The sequence below is a fragment of the Protomyctophum bolini genome (assembly GCF_963924005.1).
Source record: "Protomyctophum bolini genome assembly, chromosome: 18".
NCBI lineage: Eukaryota > Metazoa > Chordata > Actinopteri > Myctophiformes > Myctophidae > Protomyctophum > Protomyctophum bolini.
Genome location: NC_137879.1, coordinates 5,449,511 through 5,467,644, shown reverse-complemented (window position 1 = coordinate 5,467,644; position 18,134 = coordinate 5,449,511). Strand labels below are relative to the sequence as shown.

Here is an 18,134-nt window from a genome sequence, read left to right as displayed (position 1 = left end):
TGTGTGTTGATAGTGGTGGTGTGTGTGTGTGATAGCGCCTAGCGGTGGTGTGTGTGTGTGTGATAGCGGTGGCATGTGTGTGTGTGTGTTGATAGCGGTGGTGTGTGTGTGTTGATAGCGCCTAGCGGTGGTGTGTGTGTGTGTGGTGATTAGATACTGTATCAGGCTGTAGCATCTGCCTCCAGTATACTGTACAACACGATCAATACATAATCTCACAACGCTTCCTAAAGTGGGATTCAATATTAGAGCTCTGTATGAGGGGGAGAAAACAAAACACAAACTAGACTCACATATAAGCAAGATCACATCACCAGAGATTTACACCCATAACTGCAATATTATGTCTGAACTAAAATCAATATGAGGTGAAGAAAACATCCGCTAACAAACCTCTAAACACCTCGTGCTGCTTTGAAACCCCAATAACGTTAACGTACCAACATGAAGGACCGCCCTGGGAGTATTATTAGGAAGAATCCCCTGAATAGTTTCCAAGCAGTAATCGACTCCATGCAGAACATACAGTTGGTACAGTATAGGCCCGGGAGATTGCTGATCGTTCTGGATATGTGAAATTAGGAAGAAAAATACATAATAAAAACAGGAAAGTAAAGTCAGAAAAACCAAATAAAGACATGGCTGTATTGAAGACATTTATTGCCAGAGAACATTTGCCTTTGTGTTCATATAGAGAAGCACCACCTATTCTCTGTGTTGTTAGTTGGTACAGGTCAGGTGAACCGTGTTTGTGGACTTAAACTTTAAGTCTTTAAGTATTATATATATATATACGAGGCATATACCGGTGGAAGGAGAACCATTGATGAAGTTTTGCTGTGCAGCAAACAATGCCACGTACATACTGTATGTGGTACTGTATGTGGCCCGCAGATCTATAAGGCTACAGTCAAGTAAAACGGATTGTGTTCGTCAATGAAGTCAAGCGACATTAGAAGCGTAAATGTCCCCAAAAGATGGCCAGAAACCTTTCGAAAAATGTCAGAATGTCGCTTTCTAACGCTTTCGAAAAATAAGCCCCGTCTACAAGCTCACGCGACGCCTCTCAACGCAACGTGTCGTGAAGCTTGTAAGATTGAGTTTTTGTGAAATACAAAAATAGGGTTCAAGAAGTGGTTACACAGTTCAGATATATCCAAATATAATTTCAGACCGATTAGCAAAAGCTGTCAAATCAGTATTATTGTTGTCTTATTATTAAACTCATTTTAAACTCTTACAACATTCATGATAATCTGTTCTGGATTTCCCCTCTTATCTTTGATATCATTTTGCATTATTCCAATGCATGTACTGTATATATGGGGGTTTAACTGTCGATTATGGCCCTGATAGAATAATATATAATCGGATCAATTTACACTGTACAATGTTATTTAAACAGGCATGTACAACATAGCCAAAGGGGGGAGAGAGAGCATGTACAACATGGCCACGGGTGGGAGGAGAGAGAGAGCGAGCGCTTATATATATAAATAAACATACAGTAAAATATACATACTACATACAGTACACACACACACACATTCAAATGATTACCACCTGATGCAGCTCAAGGGGGTCTAAGCAGCGCCATGTGTTTGCCGTTTGTTTGACGAAGCCGTTCCAAAACAAGCCCTCCTGTTCCGTTCTGAGATCTGCTACATGGTGGGAAAACACGCTCGCTCTGCGCAGATAAAACAAAGTGGTAATCGTCTCCTCATCATCGCCCGTTCGGTTCGCCACCATCACGCCACGCCGCTGAGAGAGGGAGCGCCATCCAGAGACGATGGAGGAGGAACAGGAAGGGCCTGGGGGGGGGGGGGGGACCATCTCTGGGGGGTGTACGCCTTTCGCACCAGAGCCATAGAGTAAGACAGTTATACTGGAGCGTTGTTCATACAGCCTGGACACAGAGGATAGTGACCAGCTGGAGTTTTGAAATGCATTGTTTTCAACGAGGGGCGGCGCAAATATAACCAATGTTAGGCATGTATGATGTGTGCAACATGACAACTGTTTTAAAGTATTGTACAGTGACCAACTGGTGCCACCTGGTGAACACCAGTTTTGGCCCTCGTTGCCACCGAAATAAATAATAAAATAAAGAAAATAAATGTCTATTGTGCATGTCATGTACACGTCATCGCCTGCACACCAGATTAAAAGGAATTTTCAAAATATGGATTAATAAAAATAAGAAAAAGGGTCCAGGACTTTGTCACTGTTCGCAATGCTCCTCGCCAATAGAAGTCTATGTAGAAGAGCCGCCATTGGACTGGCCCTGTGAAGTGAAGGGAGTTGTCGTACCTCTGTCTTACTCTATGGCTCTGTATCGCATCAGAACATTTTGGAAAGCACGGACGCCCGGCCCCGTCGTTTTCACTGGCTCATGCTGTCCTCCCCCCTTTGGCTGGGTGAAAGCAACATGGCGTCAACGCCAGTCTGTTTACGTTATGAAGCTATAGTTAACGTTAGCCAGCCTAACTATAGGCCACCCCACTGTCCAATGCTACCGTACGTGCGAATTGGATATGGGTGCGAAACGCTGCAGAAGAGCACAGATCTGAGCACTCAGAGGAGCCATTTGTAATTTTATAGAGATGATTGAAGTACCTCGATTTTACGAGGTACTTTACTTAGATACCTCGATTTTACGAGGTATCTAAGCGCTCTTTTTGGAGCGCTTAGATCTCTCCTCTTCTTCCAAGTATTGATTCCCGTTGATCTAAAAAGCACCAATCTACGTTTCTAACTCAACCTTCAGCTCTCTCTCTCTCTCTCTTTCTCAGGTGCGATAACCTATTCCATCCAACCTAGCCAAAATGTGCATTCAATCGCCTCGTTCGTCGAGACAAGCAATTGGGGCTTTGTTCGCCGCGTATTCATGCACTCGCCTTAACGGTTTGCTACGGACGCCAACTCGCAAGGCTCGACGAGGCCTCGCTGTTGGCGCACCTGCTGCCGTGTTGTCAAGCGGAACGCCAAGAGCACAGCGATATGAGGAGGAGGACGACGTGCTTTGCAAAGAAATATGCTGGTTGCAAACGGCAGATATACACCCGTCTCTCTCTCTCTCTCTCTCTCTCTCTCTCTCTCTCAGAGACGTGTTTGGGAGCCGGTTAGCTCGGCACCGGCAGAGGGAGGACTTCTCCCGGTGGAATCGTGGCCGAGTCCGGCGCTCGCGGCTTCTTGCAGGTGAGCGCCAGCAGCAGCAGCATGGGCAGGTGCCACAGGCTGCAGAAGAAGAGCTTGCGGGCGCTGTGGCGGTCGCCGCGGCGGTAGAAGCGCCAGGCCAGCAGGCTGATGTAGGCGTTGATGGGCAGCGACACCAGGGGGAAGGTCCAGGTGGTGAGGCCCACGGCGGGGCTCACGGCGGCCAGCGCCACCAGGCCCAGGCTGTGGCGCAGCGCCACGCGCCGGCACATGCCCGGGTGGGTCACGGACATCATGCGGTAGCCGCCGCGCGAGTAGTCCTCGCGGAGGTTCCAGCTCAGAGCGTTGAAGTGGGGGAACTGCCAGCAGTACAGGAAGCCGCCGAGGAGCAGAGCACCTAACGGAGGAGGGGGGGGGGGAGAGGAGGAGGAAAACAATGTTAGATCATGTCCAAAAAATTGATTCGATTCCCGCCATGGTGTTTGTGTTATGAAATGTAAGCTTACCCTAATCACACACAGTGACCATCATGTCTTTTCAAGTTACTGTCGTCAGTACTAGTCACTTAAGTTCAGCACAGCTGTATTGTATTCATTTTGAATAGAGAATGGTTTTGAATCTGGAAAAAAAATGCTTTAGATTTTCTTTTAATCGTTTTTGGATTGAGAATCGTGAATTGAGAATTGTGACCCCAAAAATCGGAATCGAATCAAATCGTGGGACCCCCAAAGATTCGCAGCCCTAGTGGGCAACTTTGATGATGGAGAAGGCCACTAATATAGTTCCACACTCACTCCAGAGGGCCACATTGGGTATATTACTGTCGTAGCAAAGAATAGCCGATCTACAAGCTCAGTGGGACGCGTTTTGATCTTGTAGAGCGGCAACAGAGTCCCGGGTAGGAATCGAACCCGGGACCTTCTAGCTGTGAGGCGAGAGCACAGTTGTGTGTGTGTGTGTGTGTGTGTGTGTGTTGGGAGGGGAGGCGTTTAAATTCAACATCAATATCCGAGTTGCTGTTAAAAGAAAAAAGTAGACTTTATCAGAGTGTGACTTCACCTCAAAGAAGTTCCCCGGTAAAACGTGTAATGCTGAGCGGGTCCAACTCAGAGCCAAACATGGACATTATATGAACGTTCTCACACAATGCAGCTGCACTTTGGAGCTTAGTGCAGACTGGGGGAGCCACAGGAGTCAAGGACCCGTATGAGTGTTCACGGTTTTAACCCATTTAGACCCCATTCTACAGTATATAAAAAATGTTTTCTGTAAAAAACGTATACAGTAATGTTCATGCTATGTGAGCAGTGACTCAAACGTTTTCATGTCAAGGACCTCCCAAAAGTATGTGTTTTTGATCATCTCAAATAATGTTGTTCCAGGGACCCCTCCAGAACCAAAGGATTTGAGTTAAGAATGTTCTGCGCTAATACGTTTTGCGCTAATATTAACGCTTTCTCAAACATAGCAGATCTACACGATCGTAGCGTGTCACTTCATGACGTGCTATGATCTTGTACATCTGCTATTCTCGAATAGCAAAAAAAGTATAAAATAACGTTTTATTATTTTTTCTTAGCTAAAAATCTTAAAAATGTTTTCCCGGCTCTAGCGGGTTAATGTCCCTCTCCTGCCACATGTTGCCATAAACTAGCACCTTTGAGCTGATGCTCAGAGAGTGAAAGGCGAGCTGCAGTCAATCAGACGCCGTGACAAGTGGAATCACGATGTTTATGGGACCAAATGTCCACGTTTGGGTCCCGTCTCTCCCGCTCTCTCCTGGCCATCCAACACGTTTCCTGTGAACTTTAACCCATTCTGAACGGGAACCCCTTTTGGTGTTAGCGTCGTGTCATGCTTTAGCTATTGAAAAATAGCAGATCTACAAGCTCATAGCGCGCCACCGAGTGGCGCGCTACGAGCTTGTAGGTCTGCTATTTTTGAAAAATCGAAGAACGACTGACATTTTTAGAATCTGATCTCAGGTCAGAATGGGTTAATCAGACCAGTGTGTGTGTCCAGTGGAAACCTCGTATGAATCTGATCTCAGGTCAGAATGGGTTAATTGGGCCATAAAACAATGTTTTTTTTGTGTTTTTACTCGGCGTGTGAAATCACATTTCTTGAAGAGCAGGTGTTAAACGGGGGATGAAGATGGAGGGAGATTTCAAGTTGTGCTGTTTGGCCTGTTGCACTTCCTCCCCCCCACTGTAGAGTGTGTGTGCATGTGCACATCTTGTTACCGGGGGGTTTTCCAAATCACTGAATGCTCCTTTAATGCAAAAATATCTACGGTCGGGTTAGAAACCACCTAACTCCCACATTTTTCAGAAAAAAACCCAAAAGAAAAAACATTGTTCGGAAAACCGTATATTTAGAAAAAAGCAATACTACTTCAAAGTTATAGTGTTGTGACTTTATATATTGTCAATGAGACAGGGAGAGGTGTGGTGGAGTTAGTTGCTTTAGCAGCAGACAGTTTGAGGGTCCAGTGGAGTTAAGAGGTTTTGTCTGAAGCACTTTTAACTACTTTTCATTGGTACAATATTTTCGAAACACACAGATGTAAAAGCTATTTTTTTTTAATCATGAAAATGTGCCTCAAATCTTTGAATATATATTATTACAGAGTGAACATTTTAACTCAAATATTTGCGTCAGGGGGAGGTCCCTGGAACAACATATTTTCAGATGAGGGGCCGGAGGCACATCACATATCATTTGAAATATTGAGCACCACTGATACAGAAACATAAAGAAACATTAGGTTTTTCAGAAAACTGTCAGGATTTTGAAGACATTCTTTTAATGCCGACGTCAGGCCTAAATGGGTTAAATGCGGAATACATAATGGGAATTGGTACGAAAAGGGTTGAAAACCACTGCCTTATTATAAAATAAGGCCCAACGCCGTCCCAAACCGCCCCAACGCCCTCCTGCGGTCCCAGTCGAGTCGTCGCCACACTTCCCCAGGTTCTGCAGAACCTCTGTGACCGTGTCTGACTCCCCCCCCCCCATGTAATCCCGTAACAGAGCTTCAGTTTATTTACTATACATCTGTGTCGCCCACACACAGAGTTTATTGTCGGTATGGAGAGACACGACTTTGTTCTGTAAAGCATTTTTCTAGTTTTGTAACTTTGTTTGGAGAAGCCGCTGAACAAATAACTACACCATCATCATTACGAGTGGAGGAGCAAGGCGACAGGGGGGACGGGGTCCTCGCTCGTTTGGTAGACATGCTAAGTGTTCCGTTATGACAACTGTGAAATGTGTCTCAGAGCGGCGAGCACGTTCACGCACACACACACACACACACACACAGTCACACGCACACACAGTCACACAGTCACATACAGACATGCACACACACACACACACACACACACACACAGACACGCACACAGTTATACACACAGTCACACACAATCACGCGCACACACACACACGCACAAACACTTTATGTGCATGATGCCAGTTTATTTTCTTTTTTTTTGGGGGGGGGGGGGGGGGTGGGGTAGTGGTGGCTCGACAAAACATTTAAAATAATGAATCTATGACCTTTTCATCATGCATGGAGTGAAATGAGAGAGAGAGAGAGAGAGAGAGAGAGGGAGAGAGAGAGAGAGAGAGAGAGAGAGAGAGAGAGAGAGAGAGAGCGGCTCCATTGAAGTGTTCTGAACACAGAGTGGGGCAGCATGCTGCATGCTGAGGAGTCCATAGCAACCACCCAGCTATTCATAGCCCCGTGTAAAGAATCTGGGCCTACAGCATGGAGCTCCCATCCTAATAACATGCCCTCCGCCTGAACCTGGGGTTATCAAAAGACTGTACCAGAGTCCGTCTGGACCACCCCCCCCCCCACCCCCCCCCCCCCAGCCCCCCGACCCGACCCCACTGCAGAACATGTTCTCTTCTCAACGGCCTCTCAGGGTGTCCCCTCCCTCCCTCCCTCCCTCTCCCACTCTGCTCTCTCTTCCATCCATCCATCTCTCCCTCCCTCCCTCTCCTCCTCATTCTCCTCCTCTCTCCCCCATCCCTCCGTCCCTCTCTCTCTCCTTTCTCTCCCCTCCCTCCCTCCCCCCTCCCTCCCTCCCACTCTCCCTCTCTCTCTCCTATCCCCCCTCTCTCCCTCCCATCTCCTCTCCCCCCTCTCTCTCTCCGGGATTGTTGGATCAGCGCACTGAGTTTTAAATAATGTGCGGCGGTGATGCCAAGGCCCCCAAGAGCCAAACTTCCACCACCAGCACCACCGCTGGTGCAAAGCCACACTGTATGTGTTGTGTTCCCCCATGGGTGTGTTTTTAACACAGTACGTTTACTAAACACCAAGACACGCGGTCTGAGGGACAAAGAAGTGCTGTACGCGACGCTCCGCTGCCTCCCTGCGGTCTCTTGTTTCGGCCACGACGGCCTCGCTCCGCTGAGCGGAGAACCCACAGCTCGCATTTGGTATCACTGACGCACGCACACACACAGTCACACACACACACACACACACACACACACACACGCACACACACGCACACACACACACACACACACACACACACACACACACACACACACACACAGAGAGTGTGTGCAGTACAGGTGGGGAACTTTGAAGACGGAGAGGGCCACTATATAGTTCCAACACTCACTCCAGAGGACCACAACATTGCATATTACTTTCGTAGCGAAAATGGCCGATCTTCAAGCTCAAAGCGCGTCGCACTGCGTTCCGTGTGAGTTCTTTTGTGTTAGTTTTGTTTTTGGCAGCAAATTTCTATTTTAGTTTTAGTCAGTCTCTTGAATAGTTTTCATTTAGTTTTAGTCATATTTTAGTCACCTGGAATGTTTTAGTGTTGGTCTAGTTTTAGTCGAACAAAATGCATTTTGGCGGGCCTCGATACCGTCGTAATGACTGGTTTTCATGCACTTGCTGAAAATAGCCGGTCTACAAGCCCACAACGCATCGCAGCATGACGCGTTGTGGGCTTGTAGATCGGCTATTTTCAGCATGCAATCAAGTGTAAAATGACTTATACTGGATCTCTTGTCCACTAGTCCCTTCCTAACATTTTAGTCTACTTTTTATTTGTTGACGAAATAGTTATCGTAGCTTAGTTTCCATGTAGTTTTCGTCAGTGGAAAAAGGTAGTGGAGGAACATCTTCCGTCTTAGTTTTTAACACACTAATTGCGCAAAAGGGAGATCTACGTGGTTCGAATCCCAAAGACTCAGTCAGACAAGGCAAATGTATTTTCTAAATTTTCAACACTTAGATTATAGCGCACATATGTATGATTGTCCTTATCGACTTACTGTTATCATATGGCCTCAGCTCAGTCAGCTGCCTGACTCTGTGACATGTATCTGCATAAGCCTATTAATAACCATGACATTACAGTATGATTGTCTACTGCATCAGAAGGATTGACTATTTACAATATGATATGATGACATCACTACTGCATCACAGAGGGACTGACTGTGTACTGTATGATATGATGACATCACTACTGCATCAGATGGACTGACTGTATGTACAATATGATATGATTATGCATGCGTACGCATCACGTGCGATCACGCTAAAGGTTCACAGAGTTTATTACACAACAGGAACATATATAGTGCTGGATCATAATGGCGTGACAATAAGATATGAGACATACTGTAGAAACGTGACATGATAATGACTAATGCAGCAGGGCTGACGATGCTGGTGCTGAGATGTATCTCGTAGCCTATATCCATAAAGTAGGCTATACAGTAACAGGCTGTACACAATACATATCAAGTACACTGTGTCTCAAGTTACAGCACACAGACTAAGATGTACTGTACCTGGACTGATTATAACAGTACTGTCTACTGTACTGTAACAAAACACATTTGACATAACACTCTTTATTGATCAGCCCCAATGGGCACTGTTTACCCCTATACTGTAGATCTCCATATATGGAGATGGCATGTTCTGACATGCTGTGCTAGTAGACAAGGACCACATTTTTCTCTCTACCATGTGTTCTTGCTTACTGTACGTTTCTCTGGACTAAGGGCATCTGCTAAATGTGTAAATTCTTTACCCTCAGAGTGTGGAGTTGGATGTCCTTATATATGGATATTATTTGTGTTCATTTTTATATCTGTCTGTCAATGTCTGTGAACGTCAACCATCCATAACTTCTGCTCGCTTTTCAAGATATTACTTTCAGGCAAAAGCAGGCGTTACAAAAAGGTCAATATCGCCAGAATGGAAGATAAAGGTAAAATCATTTTCTTTTTAAAATTGGAGTGGACATTAAGTTAAGCTTTCTTTTGAGGTATGCTGTGTGATTCTCGCTATAAGAGAACATTTACTGTGGGCCTCAGAAAAGGTCCTTTGTGCAATGTATCACATCCTAGCACAGCCGGTATAGCCCTGCTCGAAATGCCTAGCAATCAATGAGTTAATGGAGGAAAACAACAGCGTACACTGTACCTGTACACTGGGTCCAGTTACATGCCTACTATACACTGTACCTGGGTCCAGTTGCATGCCTACTATACACTATTCACTGTACCTGTTACATGCGTACTGTACACTGTACCTGGGTCCAGGGAGCCTGTGGCGGCGGTCCAGCCCATGATGGGCGGTATGGCGCCCACCAGCGCGCCCACCCAGGTGTTGGCGATGCTCAGCCTCTTCAGCGGCGTGTAGCAGCAGGTGTACAGGGCGATGTTGACGAGGCCCAGGAAGCCCGTCAGGGGGTTGACCGCCAGCGTCAGCATGGCCACGCCCGGCACGCCGCACGCCAGGGCGAACGACACCGCGTGCAGAGGACTGGGGGAGAGAGAGAGGGAGATGGAAGGAGAGAGAGACAGAGAGAGATGGAGAGAGAGAGAGAGATGGAAGGAGAGAGAGGGAGAGAGAGAGAGAGAGACATTACATAACCTCGACTACATGTCTAACTTAGGTTCGAGCAAAAAGGGGAACAAGTTACAGTAAGACAGCCATCTTCCAAAAAAATAAAACCACACAGAAAGAGAATAGCAGCTAATCATGATCTCCCACTGTGCACAAAACTCCCTCAGCTGCCCCACTTTACACAGAACGCGTGGAGAGATGGTCCACCATCTTATAATAAGAGTGTTCTACTCTGAGCCATGCTTTTAGAAGACCAGTCATTATGAGATGGACAGAACAGAATGAAAGAGAACTAATGAGAGAGGGAGGGGGAGAGAGAGAGAGAGAGAGAGAGAGAGAGAGACTGTACATGTGCATGCAGCTATACTACCGTCCATCATGCATAGACGGAAGCATCCGTTGCTCTCCCCAGGTTGGCAGAGCGCCCAGGATTATATTAGACAATATTGACACTGGGTGGAAAAAATGAAATGGGTTGAAAGAAATCGTGGTATATAAAAAATACAAAATAATAAGATAAATGTATAGAACAACATCAAAATGTCCTGGGGACTCGTTTCATAAAATTCAAGTATCTGACGTACAGTATGTATAAAGTCACCATACCAACAAATGTTTTTTTTTCATGTAATAAAAGTTTATATTTTGGACATAGTTGGTTTCTGCCCTGACAGCAGAGACATAGTCCTACTCTAAGACTATTTCTAACAGACGACTCATTCAGACAGTATAGAGACATAGTCCTACTCTAAGACTATTTCTAACAGACAACTCATTCAGACAGTATAGAGACATAGTCCTACTCTAAGACTATTTCTAACAGACAACTCATTCAGACAGTATAGAGACATAGTCCTACTCTGAGACTATTTCTAACAGACGACTCATTCAGACAGTATAGAGACATAGTCCTACTCTGAGACTATTTCTAACAGACGACTCATTCAGACAGTATAGAGACATAGTCCTACTCTGAGACTATTTCTAACAGACGACTCATTCAGACAGTATAGAGACATAGTCCTACTCTGAGACTATTTCTAACAGACGACTCATTCCAAGTTGCAATGAGACTCCCTCCAACTAACTAACTTTTTATGAAGTTTTTGACACTTGCTGAGGCGACGTTAAATGCATGTTTTCTCACACCAATAAAGCCAGCGCCTTTGAATTGAACCCAATTGAATCTCGTTGAGAGATTAAGACGTTGTTGTAAGATTTACAACGCGGCCGGGGGGAGATATCGCACCACACACACACACACACACACACACACACACACACAGTCTGCCCCCCTCCCCCTCCCAAGGTCGTCAGAGACTCGAAACGGGAGGAGGCAGGAAGCTCATCTGATAAGAGTTTGCTGTGTGTGTGTGCGTGTGTGTGTGTGTGCATGTGTGTGTGTGTGTGTGTGTGCGTGTGTGTGCGAGACACGGAGCATGTGCACAACGCCCCCAAGATCAAAACTAACCACAGCAGCAGCTTCTAACCGGATGAAGACTTCCAACTCCTCCTCCTCTCTCTCTCTCTCTCTCCCTCTCTCTCTCTCTGCTTTTATTGAAAGCAGTGATCTGGAAGGTCTGGTTCAAATTCACCAGTAAAATGCTCCATAAATTAAAGAGAGAGAGAGAGAGAGAGAGAGAGAGAGAGAGAGATTAACCAATTCTGACCTGAGATCAGATTCTAAAAATCTCTTCTACATCCCGACAGTTTTCTGAAAAAGCCATGTTTCTATGTCAGTCGTTCTTCGATTTTTCAAAAAAAATAGCAGACCTACAAGCTCTTAGAGCGCCACTCGGTGGCGCGCTATGAGCTTGTAGATCTGCTATTTTTCAATAGCTACAAAGCATAACGTAATGCTATAACACCAAAACGGGTTCCTGCCTGAAATGGGTTAAAATCTTGACCAAACACAGGCCCCCGTTCCCTCGTTCCTCTTCTCTTCTGAAGATGAAGCAAAGAGGAAACGCAAACAGGGGCTTTTATTTTGGGGGGATGATGAAGGGACAGGCGGCGCATTAATGTGATTAGCGCTGTTATGTCTGGTTTCATGTGGGGTCGTGGTCGAGGTGGGAGGGGGGGGGGGCAGAGAGGATAAGGTTGGAGTTGGACATGAGGTGGCTGTGGCACGGCGGGGGTTAACCCATTCTGTACGGGAACCCCTTTGTTGTTTTAAAGCATTGTGTTATACTTCAGCTATAGAAAAAATAGCAGATCTACAAGCTCACTCTATCTACAGTACAAGGCACTCGGTGCCGCGCTTTACGAGCTTGTAGATCTGCAATTTATTTATGAAAAATCGTGAAAAATGTGGCACAAATCTTTTGAATACATGTTATTTCGGAGCGAACGATTTGAACTCCGCAATATTAGCTCCCGGGAGGTCGGTCCCTCCCTGGAACAACATGTTTTCAGATGGGAGGTCGGTCCGCAGACAAATACAGATCATTCTGGGGGTCCATGAAAAAGGTTGAGCACCACAGAAAGAAAATAGGGTTTCTAAACAAAATCTTTTTTTTAAGAATGGGCCTCAGGTCTTAATGGGTTAAGGGAGTGCGTCACACAGCCCGAGGTACAGTATAGGATTATGGGTGATTTATATATAACTCGTGCCACGCTTACACAGCACGGTAACGATCGGAAACAGAGCGCGATAAAAGTGTCGTTGCGTTCACACTCTTTATGCTGCCGTTTATACGCGGAGGCGCCAAAGTGATTGAAAACGCTGTAGTGTGCATGATGCCAGGTGGCCAGCAGGGGGCGGTATGATGCGCTGCTGCCAGATAAGACCAGTCACCCGTGTGCGTATTGAACTTCGTAGGCATGTTAACAATTCACGATTCACATTTTCACGATTTTTCAAAAAATAGCAGACCTACGAGCTCATAGCGCGCCACTCGCACATTTTCTGGGTTTCTTTTTGCATCTGCACTATTTCATTGTTTATTACATCGATTTAAATTGTCACCCAGTTGGAATCGATTTTAATTGATTTACGATAAATCGCTTACATGCCTATTCCTTTTTCCAACTGGTTTGGTCTGGCGCTTTGGGAGATTAGCCCCAGACGGACGGACAGACCACACACACACACACACACACACACACACACACACACACACACACACACACACACACACACACACACACGGTATGCAGAGGAGTCAGCCCAAAAGAGAAGAAAAAAAAGACAAAAGATGGAATGAAATATTGAAATGAATCTTCCGAACAAGAAATTGGTTGAAATAATAGGCTCTCCAGCCGTGCTGAAATGAGCATTACAGCATTACTCCTAGCCGTGCTTCGCGTTTCAGTTTCAGTCAGAGCAGAAGCACAATTGGCTTAGGAATGGAACAAAAACAATTCAAAGAATGAATTATATTTTCCTCCTGTGTTTAATAGCCGAATAGGATGGGGGGCATGGTCTACGCTCCTGTATTTTAAGTTATTATGGTGGTACTTGGGGAGAGCCAGATATTTTCTGTGGTGGTACTTTGTCTAGGTTGAAAACCCCTGATGGAGGGGAAAGGAACTGGTTGGAATAACGTGTTCCTTCCACGCGCTACGTCCAACCAGGGAAACTCCCCCCTGTCAGGTGTAAAAGGAGCAACTTGGGACACTCGGGCATGAAGGAAGCATGAGTTCAAGTCCGTTGCTCTCCCCTTGTCCCCCATATATGGGGACTAGGTTGGCGGAGGGTGTGTAGAGCCCAGGATCACATTAGATTAGATTGACACAGGGGTGAAAAATGGCCTACAAAATCGTAGGATAAAAATTATTAAAAAAAATAAAAATAAAACCCCTGCCATACAGTTTTCTTTCATTTTATTTTCGCTATAGTCAGATTTTTTGTGTAATACTCCCGACAGAGACAGGATACGAGACATAGCCTAAACCAGTGGTTCCCAAACGTTTTCATGTCCAGGACCCCCAAATTGACACTAATTGGCCCACGGACCCCCCATGTGAAAATATATGCCAGGGACCCCCATCAGAGAAGACTTTTACTGCTCTAGCAGTGATCCTCAACCAGTATAATTTCTCAAGGACCCCCAGTTTGGCCTGCATTATAGTCTACGGACCCCCAATTTAATGGAATTTCTATCTCTGAGACCAATTTATATTAGTAAATTCAATGTTAATTTGACTCTGAGAGTGTACAAATGGAACCGGACCCAGAGATAGAGTTACAGACCCATAATAAGGGTTCAGATGGTTCCTAAACTATCATTTAGGTGGGGGGGGGGGACCCCGGGGGAACTCCCTCAAGGACCCCTGGGGAGTTCCCCGGACCGCGGTTTGGGAACCTACTGGCCTACGTGATCAGACGTGGATGGAGACAGGAAGCTGTTTGGGGGGGGGGGCATTACACGCGGCGACGTTCTCTCATACCGGCGGAGCGGCGGCGGCGGCAGTCTCGACTGCACGGTCGGAAACGCGAGCGACTCACCCTGCGGCATGACGCCAGGAGAGAGGAATCACACTATGATCTACTGCCCTGGTGCTCTCTCTCTCTCTCTGTGTCTCTCTCTCTCTCTCTCTCTCTCTCTCTCTGTGTCTCTCTCTCTCTCTCTCTCTCTGTGTCTCTCTCTCTCTCTCTGTGTCTCTCTCTGTCTCTCTCTCTCTCTCTCTCTCTTCTTCACGAGACAAGGAGCGCTCCAAAAACCGCCGCCGCAACGCAGCGACCTCAAACTATGCTCCACGACATCCTCCCGTCCCACAACAAACGACACGGAATGGGGTGGAGACTGGGGGGGGGGGGGGGGGGGGGGGGGGGGAGCGAGAGAGAGAGAGAGAGAGAGAGAGAGACAGAGAGCTCTCTTGGCTGTTGTCGCACGTCCGTACAGTATGATGGATGTCATGACATGCCGTGTGATAATCCCACTATAGGCAGACAGACAGACAGGCTCACTGATAGACAGACAGACAGAGAGACAGAGAGACAGAGAGACAGACAGACAGACAGACAGACAGACAGACAGAGAGACAGAGAGACAGACAGACAGACAGACAGACAGCTGGCTCACTGATGCACAGACAGACAGACGGACAGAGCATCTTCAGGCAATTATTAAGAGCCGTCTCCCGTTACCAATACCGTGAGTATCGGGGGGAAAAAGCTTCCTCAAATGCTGGTATTGGTATCGGTGAGTATCAGTTATCACATGATATTTCATAACAGTAATGTATTTTGATATTACACTATCCTGGTCTCTAAACTGCCTCCCCCTGGCCAGCCGGGGCGCCTGATGGAGGGGAAATGAACTGGTTGGAATAACCTGTTCCTTCCACGCGCTACGTCCAACCAGGGAAACTCCCCCCTGTCAGGTGTAAAGGAGCAACTTGGACACTCAGGCATGAAGGAAGCATGAGTTCAAGTCCGTTGCTCTCCCCAGGTTGGCGGAGGGTGTGTAGAGCCCAGGATCACAGTAGATGATTGGCACAGGGGTGAAAAATGGGTTACAAAATCGTGGGATAAAAATATATTAAAAAAAAAAGAAAAGTCCTCTCTGATTGCATTAAACTATGTTAAACTCACTTTGCATGTTGCTTTGCCACTCGATGTGCCATTCACTTTAAGCATGCGCATACCCTCTATCTATACTGTCTTATACTCTATACTGTGCTATTTATTTGTAGCTGCGACTTTAACAATATTGCTTCTCGAGACATGATGAGGTCACGTCAGGCCTCGCGATAATTATTGATAAGACAAAACCTTTTCAACCGTTTCATGATAGAATCAATTCTCTGTCCTCGCATCCTGATCCTTGAGAGGGCAACGAAACAGGGAGCGGTTGGATTTCACTGATACTGTACTTACTGTAACCCAGTTAACCCATTCTGACCTGAGATCAGATTCATACGAGGTTTCCACTGGTCTGATTAACCCATTCTGACCTGAGATCAGATTCTAAAAATGTCAGTCGTTCTTTGATTTTTCAAAAATAGCAGACCTACAAGCTCATAGCGCGCCACTCGGTGGCGCGCTATGAGCTTGTAGATCTGCTATTTTTCAATAGCTAAAGCATAACATGATGCTAACACCAAAACGGTTCCCGTTCAGAATGGGTTAAGATTTCGAAGACATTTTTTTTAAATTTCTCAGGTCTGACAGTTTTCTGAAAACCCTGTTTCTATGTCAAATTTAGATTGTAGTTTTAGTCACAGTCTTCTGAATAGGTTTCATTTAGTTGTAGTTACATTTTAGTCACCTGGAATGCCTTATTCTTAGTCTAGTTTTAGTCGACTAAAATGTATTTGTGGGCCTTGATGCCATCGAAATGACTGATTTGAAACGTTGTGAGCTTGTAGATCTGCTATTTTCAGCATGCAAGCAAGTGTAAAATTACTTATACTGGATTTCTTGTCCACTAGTCAGTCCCTTCCTAACATTTTAGTGTAGTTTTTTATTTGTTGACGCAATTGTCAATATATTTAGTCGTAGTTTCAGTCATCATAGCTTAGTTTTCATTTAGTTTTCGTCGGTCGACAAACTTTTCTTCTTGTCAAGGCCTTCCTGAGACTAACTCCAGTCAAGCAGGGGGTCTCTGTTATCAACACGAGTCTCCTTGAGGCTGAGAGGAACTGTGTGACAGAACCTCCTCCTCCTCCTCCTCGTATAGAAGATAGAGAGAGATGTGTAGAATGTGGGCTCCTGATGGCTTGTTTGACAAGGTAGTCCAGCCTCCCAGATGGTCTGTGTCTGGACACAGGTTTCTCTGGTGTGTGTGTGTGTGTGTGTTCGTGTGTGCGTGTGTTCGTGTGTGCGTGTGTGTGTGTTCGTGTGTGTGCGTGCGTACGTACATGTTTTTATTACTTTACTTGTGAGGGGAAAATGTTCCCACAAGTGGAGTAGGAATTTCAGAAATAAGGACACATTGTCATATATATATTACGTTATGCACCGAAGATAGCCGATCCACGAGCATTTATAATTGGGTATTTTCGACTTTTCCGTTACGACTGTTAAGAAAATGGCAAACAATCGTAAAAAAATGGCCTCCATAAAACTGTACTCCTGAAGCGTCAATGTCTTCAAAAGTATAGAAAATACAAACCAACGTGCATGTGTGAGAGCGTGCGTGCTAGTGAGAGGCGCACACACACACACACACACACACACACACACACACACACACACACACACACACACACACACACACACACACACAGTAGAGTGTGTGTTTGGCTGTCATGTCAAAAGGCAGCTCTCAGCGTGACAGGGCGTGGAGCCAGGGGGAGAAGAGGCTAGTGTTGTTTAGAGAACCAGGAGGACTTCCTCAATCACCAACTCAACAGCGTACGAGTGTCCCTCTTCTTAAAACAGCACGTTTCCCACACCCTGCAGCCATGCAGGAATCCTACAAGGAAGATGGCCGAGAGCCCATAGCGCTCTCTCTCTCTCTCTCCCTCTCTCTCTCTCTCAAAGCACCATGGAGCCTGTCATCTGCTCATTCAGGGCCTGTAGAGAGATGGCCTTTCGTTGCTGCTGCACAACACATTGTTTCAGTGTGGTTTTAACGTTCGTATACACATGCTAGCTACACACAAACCAGCTCAGTTGGCCTCGTGGTTAAAGGACCACTTCACCACTTTTCAACCTATCTTCATATAATATAGGTCCTCACCTCACTAATAATCATGATAAAATGACACGATTTTTTTCTACTCAGTCTGTCTCATTAGGAGGGCTGTGGGCAGTTTAGAAACAGTCTTCCAGTGACATCATCATTAGGCAGATTACTTTTTAAACAAGATTATTTTACAAAAATGTTTAGATTTTCATTATCGTGAGAACGATGGCTTCCATTTTCACATTGCAACTTTTCAGGTCTAGAAAGCCTGCAGTTTCTATTAGCTTGTATTCCCCATCGATGATGTCACTGGAAGACGGTTTCTGAACTGCCCACAGCCCTCCTATGAGACACAGACCGAGTAGAAAGAAATTGCGCCAAGTTTTCATGATTATTAGTGAGGACATAATTATATGAAGATAGGTTGAAAAGTGGTGAAGTGGTCCTTTAAGCCATTTTGGGGCGGGAACCCCTTTTGGTGTTAGCATCATGTTATGCTTTAG

The 18,134-nt window shown here is 45.8% G+C and overlaps 1 protein-coding gene across 4 annotated transcripts in view; it reads right to left on the bottom strand.

Moving 5' to 3' along the window:
- Nucleotides 1-649: 649 nt before the first annotated feature.
- cox10 (cytochrome c oxidase assembly factor heme A:farnesyltransferase COX10) overlaps nucleotides 650-18,134 on the bottom strand; it is a 102,248-nt gene continuing 84,763 nt past the window's right edge. For all 4 annotated transcript variants that reach the window (XM_080789089.1, XM_080789092.1, XM_080789091.1 and 1 more), the window contains 2 exons: nucleotides 9,738-9,970; nucleotides 650-3,553 (listed from right to left, as the gene is read on the bottom strand). In XM_080789089.1, the coding sequence (XP_080645215.1) occupies nucleotides 3,123-3,553; nucleotides 9,738-9,970 (664 nt within the window). In that variant the 3' untranslated portion in view covers nucleotides 650-3,122. The remainder of the gene's footprint in view (nucleotides 3,554-9,737; nucleotides 9,971-18,134) is intronic.